The following is a 14945-nucleotide window of genomic DNA, read 5'->3' on the forward strand; positions in this document are numbered from 1 at the left end:
TTCCTTTTAAATTCTCTCAACCAGCTACATTCCATCGTTATTCTTGCGACGGTGTGTTAGCCAGCTTTAGTGAATCGTAGATTAAGTGAAATTAGAAGATAGAAGTAAGGTTTAATAAAATTGCGTAGGACAACGTGTAAACGATTTCCACGAACCCACGAGCAAACGAGAGATCTTACGAATATGCAAGATAAATATAAAACTCAGAACCGAAGAGTCCATGAAAAAGCACTCACGAAAGAATGCGAGGAGCGACACTCGAGCAGGCCGAAGGACACAAAAACAGTGTCCAAAAACCGACATAAAGACATGTGACGAAAAAGGCGCACCAGAATGACGGCTACCCAATAATCAGCAGCCTCCGCGACTCCTAACGACTGCCTCGAGAGGACCTCCCCAAACAAATTCACAAAAGCACCAACGTTACCGTCATATAAAAACGTGTCGCGCGTAATTACGTCCCGCAGCCTGGACGAGGAACCGCAGGCTTTCAGAGACCGCTGAAGGTATTCAGAGGGAAGGCGGAAGTTGCGGAGCGTGACCGCGGAAGAAGCAGCGGCTGCGAGGGACGACGAGCAAAAAAAAAAAGAAAGAGTAAGACGAGGCAGAGGGGGGATGCTGGCGAAATAGCAGCTGAGCGGAAACCAGAGATAATAAAGATTATTGCGAGAGCAGTTGGTCGGTTGGTCCACTTAAAGTGTCAGTGGAAAAGGTTCCGCTCTGGGCGGTGCTGTTGGCGCACAGGACGAGGGGAAAGCCGCCTATAATGACCGTTCAGAGGCGAGAAGGGGCGTCGAATCACGCACGGACATTCGAGGATACACGCGACACTGTGAAAGGTATTTTAACGGTAGCATGTAAAGAGGGTATTATGCAAAGTAGCCCAACTCTGATTATTTCCCGCGATTTTCCGTGCTGTTGCACGCTCCGCTTAGCATTCTCCTTGGAATTACACGTGATCGGCACTTGTGCCTCCACTCTATCTGATTAAGGGAACCGTGATAATGATTTGCGAGCTACGCACATGCTCGCGGTCTAGGTAACGTGGAATCATTGGTAGCTATGGTCTTATTGAAATTATAGTGCCGGTGATTGTTGCGATACGAAGGGGCTCGGATTAAGTTTTCTTGAAAAGCAGCCACTTATGGTACGCGAATCCGTCGTTACTACGTACGAGAAACTGTTCAGGATTGAATATTTTATTTCTAATTGTTCCTTTACATTTGGCGAATGCTTCGAGAATGAGTTGGTGGTTGAAAATGATTACGAGGGTAGTTTCAAAAGACGATGGCCCGCGTTGCCGTGGTAGCTTCTTGCGAATAACGCAGCATTAGCCTCCGTATAAGCAGCCTGTAATGTTATACATTACGCGTTAATGGTTAGGCGCGTACGTAAGTATTGCCGTAGCTCACATGTGCGCAACCGTTGTTCTCGGGCCACCTGATTGGCATACTAACCGCGGTCTGCACGGGCACGAAATTCTCTAAAAGAGGACTCGACTAGCCGCGCCAGATGCGAAATCTGTGTCACTGCATCTGTTCGTGCGAAATTCTGCTTCGTAAAAGGATCTAACTTGTAAATTCTCGTTCGTTTCGCGGTACAGGAAATTCGTAGGTCGACAGGCGAGGAATGTGGAATACCGTATTTGGAATGTTCGCCAGAAATAGAATTGGCGGAGTTAATGGTATTGATAAATATTTTATGGTAATGTCGCTGGCGTAAAGTATTGATTACCATTTATTATATTGTTGCAACTTTCGTGTTCCTCGATCATACCATTTAGTAATTATATATACAATAGCAAACAAATAATTGAATAATCTTAAATAAATAAGAACAAAATATAAGTTTGAAGAAACTAACCAAATCATTAAAATCGAAATAATTTCAGCTATGTAATAGTAATTGAAAGGAATATTTACAAGCCAATAGCGTGCAGTTTCTCCGCGCGAGATATTTAATGACACCGCCCCGCGACTTTAAATGGAAGCGTAAGAGCTTTCGAGTAATTACATTAGAGCAGACAGTAATTACTCGGCTCGCGGGTAAGACAAATGAATAATTAGTATCAGCGAGATTTTCTTGCTGACGACGTGCCCTAAAGGCGCTGCAGCATTAAGCGTTTCTAATTAGGGGTAACGAATGACGTAATGAACGTGTAATAAAGTACGCGTAGATGCACATTCCAGTTGGTTTTCACGCCCCCGTGTGTTCTCGTAAACTATAATTCTACAATTTTTCATCTTATAAGCTATCATATTCCACTGATTTTTAATATCTTCGCATATCGTGACACTTTTGAGAATTTAGATTACATTTGTTAGTTTAGGTAATTAGATTTTTTCAAGAATTTAATTTATGATAGCGAGAGAGAAACACCCAATAATTTTCTACAAGTTTTCCATTCCACAACTTACGAAATTTAGGCACAAAAAATTTTGCTTAACACGTTTAAAATCCACTGTCCCATATGTGACCTGGAATGAAAGAAGTACCTAATATCCGAAAAAGTAGTTCCCAAACAGCTGTTTAAACTGACGTTATTTCATTTCCCGTCCCTTCCCTGTTATATTATATTGTTCCTCTATTTTTACTACATTTTTACGGTTTAGAGACTACCCTCTTCGGTAATAAAAACCCTAAAATAGGTTTTTCAGACACTATGCCTCTTTTTTTATTTCAAGCCACATGTATATAATACGATCTCTACCCTTTTATTGTACAGATACAAAATCTGTTAGTCATCTGACTAACCAAACCCATAACCATCCCCAAAATAGTGTACAAACAGGAAACACGAAGAACAAAATTTGGGAAACGGTGCTCTACATACATACATCCGTCAAATAATTAACTTTGCGGATCCTTTCGAAGCCACGCGAGAGAACAAACGAAACTCAACGCAAAAATGAAGGACACCCGACGCCCAAGCGTATGCGAGAGCCGCAACGTCGGTACGGTTGACGCGGAACGTCTTCACCGGGACGGGCCGCGCGATTATGTCTTCCAGGCCGGCGAAAATCACGGAACACGCGCGTCATTTCTTCACCGCCCATCGCGTCGACCCGTGTTCCTCGCGCGTCCACCAACAGGGACGAAAGAAGGTCGCGAAAGAGGAGGACGAAGCGACGGACGCGCACCTCGGGCGATATCTCTCCCCCTCGACTCGTTTTCGCACGGCACGCGGCCGCTGTCCATGCCGGCTTCTCACGTTCGTCAGGACACCCTGTAGATCGTTCCACGTGGTGAGTTTCGGCCACCGAGCCGCGCGATGCATTCCAATGCAAATAACACTCGCCCCGAGGACGCGGCGTAATCGTCGCAATTTCATGGTTCTCAGAAATGCAACCTGCTCGGAGCATCCCCTGGGCCCCCGCCGATCCGCCACGGCCGCTGCCTCTGTGTCGCTGTCGATAAACCACCCCCCGGGCACGGTGGTTGCGCGTCGATACGTTATTCGCCGTTAACCAGCGGCGAGATGACAACCGGTAACGTTGCCCATCCACCTGTGTTCTGCCTCCTATTTATGGGCATCGCTCCTAATTATCGGATCGATACGGATTTTACTTATATTTTATCGCGGCTGCCAACGTGGATTTCCTCTACGTCATTGTTGGAGCAGATTGAAACGTATACGATCGCCAAGATATACAGAGTGTAGGAATCTGATAAATTCACCATTCGAAGGTCTTATAAGTAGTAGTTACTTTTTTCTTTTAGAATCTGCTTCTATAAATGAGAATTGTTCCAACTGTATTCCGATATTATTGAACGAGAGTGTACTGCATGGATAAATACGAAGTGCTAACTGTACAAGTAACTCGATTATCGATAATCAGAGGAGAAACGCGAGTCCTGTTTTCCGTGGAACAACAAGTCGAGATAAAATCATACTTTACTACACTGTACACACACCCGTGACACGACGGCGAAAAAGGAAACGTGTAAATACACGATTCGACTTACGACATTTATTTATGACTGTTTGTGAAGGCGAGGCCTTCCTTCTGGATCGATGAAGCGCAACGCCGCGCTGCGCCGCGGGCCTGTTTGAATTCGGCGGTCTTTTTCGTGGCTGGTTCTCCAGCGATCGCCGTGATGGATCGTCAGGAGCGGTCGGTTTCAACGGGCGGCGAGAGGACTATGTTTAAGGCTAATTTGAAGCCGGGTTTCAAAAGGTGTGGGGGGGAGTTTGAATAAATGTCTGATGAGTTCGAGCGATCGTGCAACTGTGTGTGCTGCACGATGAACGGGATTTTTAATATAGGTTTCATTTCATTTTACTCCTTTTGGGGGTGGCCTAACGAATGATTCAGGAAATGGTACGAAACTTTAAATGTATTCTAATTTTTAGTTACACAATGGAGAAATATATGGAAGACCGAATTGTACACCGAGTCTCATCGTTTCTGACGCGATATACGACACTGACGCGTGCTCAATAATCACATTAATTACAAAAACGATGGACAACTACAACACTTGAAGCATAAATATAAAACAGTGGACAGACAAATGTCCAGCTGTATCGAAATAAGTTCCAAGATTACAATAAACCAGGAATAACCTGTTAGACGCCACGTTTAAACCAGGTCGCATCACCGTTTGTACAACTCCTGTTATTCGCCGTTACATAAATTTGTGGCCAGCGCGGATGGAAGAGGATTCCACGACGAGATGCCTCGCGTGTTCGTCCACGGGTTTCTGGAAACGGCGTTTACCAGGACAAGAAGGGAGGGGGGGAGGAAAAAAGGTTGACTTATGGGATGTAAATTACGCAATGGACCAGTAGGAGGTTGAGGGTATCGCGTTTCAGCTTGTCGGCAGGTAATCGTTTTTAGCGTGCCGTGATCAACCGCGCCTCGCAGGTTACTCGTGAATATGTCGAAATAAGAATCGGGATGACGGATGGTCGTAAGAACTTCTTTTTAAATACGAAACCACCGGCTAACCGACGGATTACGTAATGCGTGGCGGGGCATTTCGGTTCGGAGATCGGTTAAATTGGATTAGGCTCTGTTCCGACGGTAAACTGTTTAACTCGAAACTATGATTGTCGGGTAGTTTGGAGGATTGACAGTTACGTTCTGTGGCGAGAAGCCGGATAAACGTCCTGGCTAATCTTTCAACGTATGCGTGATTTCGAGTTAGAGGCGAGATATAAGCGACGTTCTGATGAACTTATATTGTTTCAATATAATTGATTGCAACGGCGAGCGCAAAGAAGTTTACTCGTTACATTTCGTAATCGAGGGAAATCCCCGACCGCGACTGACTTCACGTTCTCCAATCTAAAACGGTAACGCAATCTGAATTCATAATAGGATGTTACGTTCGCTCATAGGAGGCGGGTGATCAAAAAATCCGTACCACGCGAAATTTCATCGAGCATCCAACATCTGTCAATCAAATGCACGATTCCGTAAAAGCTTCACGAACGTTCACCCACATTTTCCAAGAAGACTTCTTCGGCTACTTCTTCAGCCGCGATGAATCATGCAAGACCGTAACTGTCGAGAATCCGCGAGTTTTTTGCAGGAGATTGCAGGGAAACGTCGAACGACGAGAGAAAGGAACGAAAAGAGAGAGAGAGAGAGAGAGAGAGAGAGAGAGAGAGAGGGGGAGAGAAAGATACGCTCGGGACGTGGGATAAAAAAATGTTGGCGTCGTTAATTTCTTACCGCCATGGTAGCACGCAGGACGAAGTATAACGTATATACCACCGGAATCGAAGCAACAGGACGGCAACGACGAGAGAGCTTAAAATGCTAATGAACGAGCCGCTCCGCTCGGCCACGTCGCTGATTCCTCGTCGACACGCTCGTTCCGTACTTTCACACGTTCGAATTTATCGGGATTTAATTCGTCGTACGATCAGGTGGGCCCACTACCGGCCCCCGTTTCTGGATCTCTCAATGTTGCTGTCACGCTAAACGGTACGCCCCGGGTCCGCTCGAAACCGAAGCCCAGCTCTCGGCTACCTCCGAGATAACTTTCAGGAAATTGATTTAGAGCATCCATGCGAGAAATCGTCGAGTGGTTGTTACGATATTTTTGCCGATGGCGGCGAGTCGTTTTGAAAATCTCCCTCGATTGATTTATAGCGGGGACGTTAATGAAAGATACGTCTTTTTTCTGATGACCCATTGAATTGGCGAAAATTATTGCGAACGTATGTATATATTTTTTTTAATACGAGGTTAATGAGTTTCTCGAAACGAGGATATACGTCTAGTACTGAATAATATTCAGCAAAAAACGATTTTTGCAGGATTTATTAACGGAAGAACAAGGCTATCGAAACACTCGCATTTCTTCGTATTGCATATGCATGAGTATACTATGATATATTAGCACTTATAATTATTTAACATGAATTCTAACGCGAATAGACTCGCAGCGTTCTAATAAGATACTTGAAATGAAGATACATTACTTATTAACCTCGATGACTACATTATAGGAAAACGAGCTTAATATATGTAAAATTTATGCGAGATTTAATATGTGCGAATAAATAACTATTTCGATTTTTAATTTAATAGCTGGATTTGAGAAATCAATTTCTAGCATTTTGTAACGTTGATTAAGAAGATGGATTACGGTGGAACGAAATTAATTCAATCTTATTCCTTTCCAAGTTTTCTAGCATCTAGCTTTCTTACTTAAATTCTACACTGCTCAGAGACAGTTCCCGGACTGCTGCTCGCATACGATTTTGCTTTCCTCCCACTCTAATCGTTTCTTTCCTTTATTTCTAATGAGAAGAACGAAGTCAGCTTAAGGAGCAATAAGAATAGATTGAAGAAGGGTTGATACCCGGTTGGTTGCAGGGTGGTCGGAGCAGTGGTGGTCGGCGCGGCCGTTTGCGGTCGTATTCCTGGCCTGGCGAAGAGTCAACGGGAGCAGTGCAGGAAAGCGCCGCACGCGATGCCAGCTGTGGGCGAGGGCGCGGAGCTGGGACTTCGCGAGTGCCGACATCAGTTCAGACATCACCGGTGGAACTGTTCCCACGTGGCGAACGATCAGGTCTTCGGCCACGTGGTTGTAGTAGGTAAGGATTGTCCTGTCACCAGGGGCCGGCCCGCTATTTATTATACACGCGGGGCCAGCCGCGTTTAACGCCGCGTTCCTCTTTACCCCCGTGGCCCTCCGCCGCGTTCCAATAACGCGCTCTAAAAGGGCCGTACGCGCGCGGCCAAGGCGAAACTGCGTACACGGTTCTCACTTTGCTCGAACAATGCGGCTGATTTGAAGCTTAAAACGAAAAACGAACGGTACAAGCACAACTGGTTTCGCGAGTGGCTTCTCAATGTTAGATACGGGGGATATTAATTAAACGAAGGCTACTTTAAAATAAAATCTGCGGCTACCATCGACTGATCTTACCAACGAAATAGGTGGAAGCAGAATTTTCTATTAAATTTCACGACTCCACGAACACTCTTGGGTCGAAGAAATTACAAGTAACAAGCTAGATTTCTAATTTCTAACGAAACAATTCCCATTCGGTTATTTCCTTATCAGGTTCGTTTGCATACGTATCGTGCGCGTGAAATGAGATTCAGAGGATCGATTATTTATTGCCTTCAATGGAATCAGCCGGCTGTTTCCGATAATCTTCGATTATTGGCGTTAAACTGTTTAATTTACGCGCGGATCAAGAGAGAAAGGGATTAGTTACTTGTAAAATCGAAGAAGATAAATGAATAGGACGTCTGGATCCGTGTTTTGTTAGGCGGGTCGTGCCTGTATTATACTAATGGGCACTTCATTAAGAGTTTCTAAACTCTATCATGGAACTATTAATACATCGTACGTTTTACTTTAGGACCGCTTGTTCAGCAGTTAATCATTCCCTATTGGAATCGAATTAATAGTCGTTGGGCAGCCATGCGTCTTAGTAGAGGAATTATTAGGATTCGATGTAGGTTTCGTAGGGTTTTTAGATTTGACGAGGGAAAGAATTTTAAGGGAAGTGGTTGAACACGAAAATAATTCGAAATATTTTTTAGTTCGTCAGATTACCATCGAAACACATTCTACATCGGGGCACAGAAATAATAATGGGAATAATTTATGCGTAACTGTATAATTCTATTTCCTTTTTATTATTACCCTTATTTTCTATTATTACCCCGCTTTGCGTCAGTTTTTGAAGGTTTAACAAGGAGTACTAAGAAGTGATGGGGTAATATATTTGATAAAATAAATAAAACTGTCTTATAATATCTTTTTATATCAATCTCCACGGGATTAATTTAATCCCAAAGTTTCAAAAGTACCATGTCATACCATTTCGTTCGCGCCACGCTTTTATTGACTATAGGATTTCGAACAATGAGGTGGGTTTAATGTAACGGGGAAGCCATGACGAAATATGTTTATGCCTGTTAAATCGACGTTTCTCCGTTCTTTACGATGTCAGGTTTACCTCGAATCCCGCTGCGATCCTTGTGAAGGGAAGATAAATTAGAAAGCCCCATATCCTGCGGTGTAAATTCGAAATTCTTTATCACGAACGCCCCCCGTAATATGTAGCTTCCTCCGTCGGGCATAATTGTAATTTGTTTCCGTCTTTTCAGAAAACTGAATGACTCGACGCATTTCTCTGTCCCGACGCGAACTATAATCGACTTCGCGTGACGTTGCACGAAAAAGAAGTTACCATTTATTTTTTTTCTAATCTGTCTATCTTTTTATATTTCGCTCCTCCGCGTAATTATAGACTCCTCCATGAACCGAAAATCGTAACGACACCCCTAGAATCTCAAAGTGCTCTGAACGCGCTCCAACACACTCGCGCCACCCGACCTCGTAACTCCAATTCCAAGCATCGCCGCATAAAAACCATCTCTCCTCCCATTTGAGCCAAAGAACAGTCCACGAAATGACTCTCATCCCAAGAACCTCGTGTCTCTTCCGTTCGAGATTCCATCGTCTTTTATCACTGGTTCGCGATGCGCGATAACAACGGTCGCGTCGAAACCGTGTCGCCCCCTGCGGCGAGGCTAAAATCCCTAGCCTGTAGCTCCAAATTAGGGAGCCATCGTGTAACGACCCGTCTCCGTGAAACGTCGGCTGCCCTGGACCAGGATCGCGAACATTTTTACGAGGATTAGGCGCACAGAGAGGACGACGGGTCCGGATGGAGGAACGGTGGCTCGCGGTAGCGTGGATTTTATCGGCGTGGAAATCGACGAAACGACGGTCACGACCACGAAGCGGTTCGCTTCCTACACCCACAAGCGTAGACGCGCGGGCGCGTATGCGTTAGAAGCGAGTCCGGTTTCTCGTGTTACCGTTTCGTGATGTTGCCTGCTGCACGGCAGCCGCATAATACGCGTATAACTTATGCCTGGCCCGCAGAAGGGACGTCGACGCAACCTTGCGCCAACGGTCTCCTCTCTGTCTCTCCCCTGATGTGCTCGCGAAATAAAAAGGCCATCGAAAACGCGGCGCGCTGGATGCCTCGGTAGTCGCCCACGCGAGGACTTAACAAATTTCAGTCGGACACGTGAGAAAGGTTTCGATTTCTGCGCCCTCCGCGTCGCTCGAGAGATAGGTATGGGTGTCGCGGACGCTCCAGCGTTGGTACATAGGTAGGTGGTGTCTTTTTTTCTTTAAACAATTAGATTAAAGTCTCAACGTAACTCAAAGAATACTAAGTATCCCGTATTATTCCCTGTATTACCTTCCACGGCATGGAAGTAACTTCATATTACGCGACAGGACGTTCGCATAACGACAAACAACAAAAGCAATATTTCTCAGCGAGGAGCTAATCCGTGCAATCCAGTCAGCGGAAGCTGACGTGATTCGCTCGTATAAATATCGCTAAATGCGACGTATTTGTCATCTCGGTATTAAAAATGACGAGCACGAGGCCATACGGCTGTACCTGCATTCGCCATAGTCTCGATGGCGGTCATAGGAAACAGGTAGGCGAGCATGAACCGCGATTTCTCATGATTAACGCGCCGGATTAAGAAGCCTGAACGTGGGAAAAATCGAGAGAGTAAAATTCAGAAGCTGATTTACGAGCAGGGACAAGGCGAACGGTAGTTTGTCACGTGGCGTGTTTCCATTGAGCGTGGCACAATTGGACTCCCCCCGCGCTCCTTCAACTCCACGGGTGAATCGCTTCGGGTCGATTTTTGAACGACGTACCATTTTTGAAGGATTTCCTTGCCGCGTGATAGGAATCGATGGTCGAGGTACGCTCGCGATGGATTTCCTCTCGCGTGCTTTTATTGGCGGAAGAGTCGAAGTTGCACGGCTTCGTAACAAAGGTGGAAGGATACGAAATTGAAAAAGTGAAAGAGGATTGCTACCACTCGCGGATTACGGTGGTTGGTTGGTTTAAGGCTATTCTTGCGCTTGGTCATCTGTCTCAGATTTTTATTCGTGAAATAATTGAAGTTATACTGGATTACCGTGACTCGATGCCGAAGAATGCTTTTGTCCCCTGTGATTTATTTCACGTTTTCATTCGTGAAGTCGAATTTGTTCGAAATTTTTCGAAAACGAAGATACTGCATAAATGTCCAATGGAAATAATTCTAGCGCGAATAAAGTTATCGTAGTTTTCCAAACCGTGCTCCTCCTTTAACCCCCGATATTAAAAATCTCTGGTGTTACTTCCCTTCGCGTTTCTAAGCTGTACTACCCAACAATCCTACCTTCTAATGGCACAGCCTGTAATAAAGATCCTAGACGAGGACGGTGCACTCGCGCCAATGGTTAACGCGCAAAAACTTGACTGTTCATCCGGTTACTCACATGCACGTCGTTCCGCCATTAACGAGTTATGAATTCCGTTGGTCCGTAATATAGAAAAGCAAACATTTATTAAGAAACCAACGGGGCTCCGAGTGTCGTCGTAAAGCCGAACGACGTGGACGAGGCATAAAATCGAGGAGAAGAGCGTCAGTGGTGATTGAGACGATTGGCGTAACGAGGACGCGAAATATTATCTTATCAATAATATTTTCAATAGCGTCGGTTCTATATATGTACATTCTGCTTTCAAATGCATTTCACAAATCGAACGTGTACTATTTTATTTATACAAAAGAAGATGAAGAGAAGATGAGAGAAATTTTTTGGTAGCTTCTGTTCTTCCAAAATTATCCTCTCATGATCAGCCCTTTTTATTCACGATCTCATTATGCGTATCGTCTTGATTTTGAATAATGAATGACGAGGAGGAATGTTCGAAGACGTGGAACGAGCTACGAACGAGTAAGAACGCTAGGGTTGAGACAGAACAAAAAGGGGCGGTTGTAAGTCGAAGGAAATCGCGCGGGTAACAAGAAGACGAGGAATTAATGCGAGAAAAAAATACCAGAAATAACGCTCATAAGGCAGGGGAGCGGTGAATCAGTTGCTAACTTAATTAGTGAAATTAACGGAGCCGCTCAACATGTTGAACGCTAAATGCGGCAATATATGCGGCCGAGATATTTCCCGGCTCTTAAAACGCTCACATTATGCGCCCGATAATATAATCCGTGCACGTAGGAGTGCGTGGATTCGAATTAAACGCGCGATTAACACGTCTCGCGAAAACACGGCGCGCGCTTCCACTTGTAATGCTTATCCCGGCGTTGAAGTCTCCGCAGCTGGCGCGTCGCGTCGCGTCGTCTAGGAGCATAAATGAGGCTATCGCCGCTGCGCCGGAGGAAATACTGTGGAAAGTCTCTCAAGTTCTCAGATCGAGGCTAACCAAATTATTGACGTTTCCAAATATATCTATTTTCGTAGGTTACTGAATTATAATACTAACAAAACATATGAGACGATAGCCTCTGAATCGCACGGATATCTGTAATGATTAACGTCCTCTGTCAATCTTAATTCCAGCAACTCTGCTGTACGATATAAGAGGAGATTGGTGCTCGACAAAATGGAAGGAAGGCAAACTCATAATGGATTCCACGCGCGAGGTACGAAATTAAAGAATCTCCCGTCGAAAGATAAGGGAGGCGTGCGAGTAAAACGATTCGAATATCGCGTCGAGGGCGAAGGATTCGATGGTGATCGTAAATAATCACGTCTCCGTCCGCGATCGTCTGGAACGATCCACTTCTGTTCGATCCACGATCGCAGCGGCGGAGTTAGCGACACGTAATATTAATCGAAGCCACGGCAGGATCAGCTGCGGGCGAATACTCGCTGATTGAATATATTTTCATAAATTAGGATTCTTCACGCGAGCACCGTGTCGATTTCAGGCGACGTTGTGGGCGGATTGGCCCCCCTAATCGGCCGCACAAAACGGCATAATTAAGAGGCCCATTACACGGGCCACTCGATCCGTCGGAATATTATCTATTATTAATTCAATCGACGTGGTCCGATACTCTTAATTACGGATCCGGCGCGGCTTTCATTCCTGGCTCCATGTTAAGAAGATCAACGGGTTCCAGGAATATTCTCGAGTGGCCCGTGGATCGCACAAAAAGCCTCCTCGTGGGATTCCCTGTTGATCAACTCGCTCTAATGATGCGTCGTTATTTTTATATTCCACGTCTCGTTCGTATCTCCTCTACCTCGTTTTGACTACCTGCCTACTTGCGCTCGCGACCGCGTATTTGGAAGTCAATCCCGCGGGATTTATCGCCGAGGGAGGACAGACATTTTTAAACGACTCGTGTCATCATTTTTCTCGATCTTCGTACAGATTTCATGGCTTTTTATCGCGAATGCTATTATCATTTAACAATGTTCTGGTCGAGAGTAAGACGTCGATTATTTGACGATGCCGACCATTAACTCGTAATTGATTGGCGAATAAAAAAATGGATTGGTAAAGAATAAAGAATATCGAAAGATTAAAAATAAAATGTGATAACTTTTTCAAACAGTCGTTTGGCATACTGTACAATGCGACTGAGACTTTTTCAATTTTCAGATAGGCAACGAACTATTCGCGTATATGCGACGGACGTTAATTCTTCGGGAACTATTCGCGCGACAGCATACAAATTCGCACGGTCGAGATATCTACATGAAATCGCGAAGCATCGGCAATATGTAAATCGGATCAAGATCTTCTTCTCGAGCGTACACGCGCTTTAAGCCCGTCCATAACCCGGGCAACGAGTTCGCGGAAAACGGAGAACGCTCGCGATAAGCCTCTCGATTGCCCTGGGAACATGGAATCTGCGAAGAAAACGAATCGTTTAAGGGAAACTTTATCTGGTGACAGGATCGGAGGACGGACGCGTCCACGGACATGTCCCTGGTCCCCATCGGGCAGGAGACTCCTTTAAAAATCCCGACGTATCTCGCTCGAGGCTTATCCGACGATAATATCGACTTTATCATCCTATAAATCCGCGTGCGCACGCTCGTGGGATGGTGCTAATTTTATTTCACGGTTGACAAAGTAATCCAGACCGCACACCGGTGGACAGATAAAAAAGAAAAATTGCAAGGGAAAAGACAAGAGTAGGTGCGACACAGAGAGAAAGAGAGAGGCGACAGGGGTATGAGAAGGCAGAGAAGGGAGAAAAAAGAAGGGTTTTCTTGTCGAGACAAGGAAAGTGTGTATCCTCTGCCCTCGGATAACGTCAACGAACCGCGACGCGAGTTAATGCGGAGCCTTATCAATTTCTGCTGAACCCAATGGAAAGCCCTCCACCTTCGCGCCCTTTCGAACACACCTATCCCCTCGCCACTTTTTTTCATTCCACTTTGGCCCCCTTATCCGTTTCGAATAACTGGACTGGCCCACACTTGGCGCTTTCGCGACCGTCTACCTACGAACCGGTGCGAAATCAATTTCTTGCACGAGGTTAATCGAGGCAATCACCATTTAACTTCTATCATTTCGAGTGCTCGAAATTCAATAAAACGCAAATCTCGATTCTACAGTTAGAGAATTGAAACTGAAAAGTAACAAGAACAGAAGAAGATAAAATAATGATCTCCAGCTCTCTCCATGTCCGTTGAAGATGCCCAAGTAGCCAAACGATTTCGAAGAGGCCTTAACCAGCGTACTCGACGCGCCGTTTCGATCCTCATTAGCGCACGTAGTCCAGATTCGACGAGACGTATTGAAAGCAACGCGAAGCAAGCCGCTCGGGAGGCATGCACGATCGTTCGGTGCTGATTTACAACGGCGATCGAGCAACGACACGGTCACGATCCGGTTACGATCGGCTGGAAATGTTATCGGACGTCTCGAAGCGCGAATGCTGCCGCGTGTTTGAAGAGCATCGGGATGGTATTTCAATGGATTGTAACTGAATCGTGAGTGAGATCTCAGTGGATCGCTGGCGTAAATCAAGCTTTGGGTGCTCCTATGCCCGGACGGAGTCGTTGCTCGCGATGACTTTATGTCCGGGGCTGGAAGCGTGAATCCGATGCTCGTGATAGGTTTCTGTGCGCCTCGAATTCTCAGGTAGAATCGATTTGCGTTCAAGGATACGATGGAATTGAATGTTAAATCGAACGGCCTGCTAAAGGAAGATACAAAATATTCTAACGAATTTGTGTACTCGAGTAGTAAATAGGCTCGTGAAACGCGAGAGTATTCCTTATTGCACACGATTTCCATGGTGGTACCGGTCGTAAATTCGATCGCACCGAACTGGTAATAGAAATGCATTCCCATATGCAATATATTAAAAGTATCTATTCCTACATTGAAATGGGAAATATAAATCGTTTTTCAATTCGTGCCGTCGTAATTTATCAACATAATTCATAGTACTGTTTAAATTTTCACTTTGTTTTCTTCGCTATAAAATCCTATAAACGTTATTACTTCCTTTAATATTAGATTTCTCAACATCGTAGTTTTATTTCGTCTTTCGCTTTTGGTAGTTAAAGTCTGAAAATTTGGCAAAGCTCGATCAGTCCTTAAACATTACTCGTTGAGTTGAAGACACTCTACACACGATATTTCCTCGCTGGCGTAAATCGCAAGTATTCCG

The 14945-nt window shown here is 45.1% G+C and overlaps 2 protein-coding genes across 4 annotated transcripts in view; one reads left to right on the forward strand and one right to left on the reverse strand.

Annotated features, from left to right (window-relative positions):
• The window catches only part of Prosalpha5 (proteasome alpha5 subunit), a 104638-nt gene that overhangs the window by 57924 nt on the left and 31769 nt on the right, over positions 1-14945 (reverse strand). The gene's annotated exons all lie outside the window — the stretch shown is intronic.
• The window catches only part of LOC143422627 (protein Wnt-7b), an 84361-nt gene that overhangs the window by 44355 nt on the left and 25061 nt on the right, over positions 1-14945 (forward strand). For all 3 annotated transcript variants that reach the window (XM_076893422.1, XM_076893419.1, XM_076893421.1), the window contains exon 2: positions 6834-7054. In XM_076893422.1, the coding sequence (XP_076749537.1) occupies positions 6834-7054 (221 nt within the window). The remainder of the gene's footprint in view (positions 1-6833; positions 7055-14945) is intronic.

Source organism: Xylocopa sonorina, chromosome 4, assembly GCF_050948175.1.
Source record: "Xylocopa sonorina isolate GNS202 chromosome 4, iyXylSono1_principal, whole genome shotgun sequence".
Classification (NCBI taxonomy): Eukaryota; Metazoa; Arthropoda; class Insecta; order Hymenoptera; family Apidae; genus Xylocopa; species Xylocopa sonorina.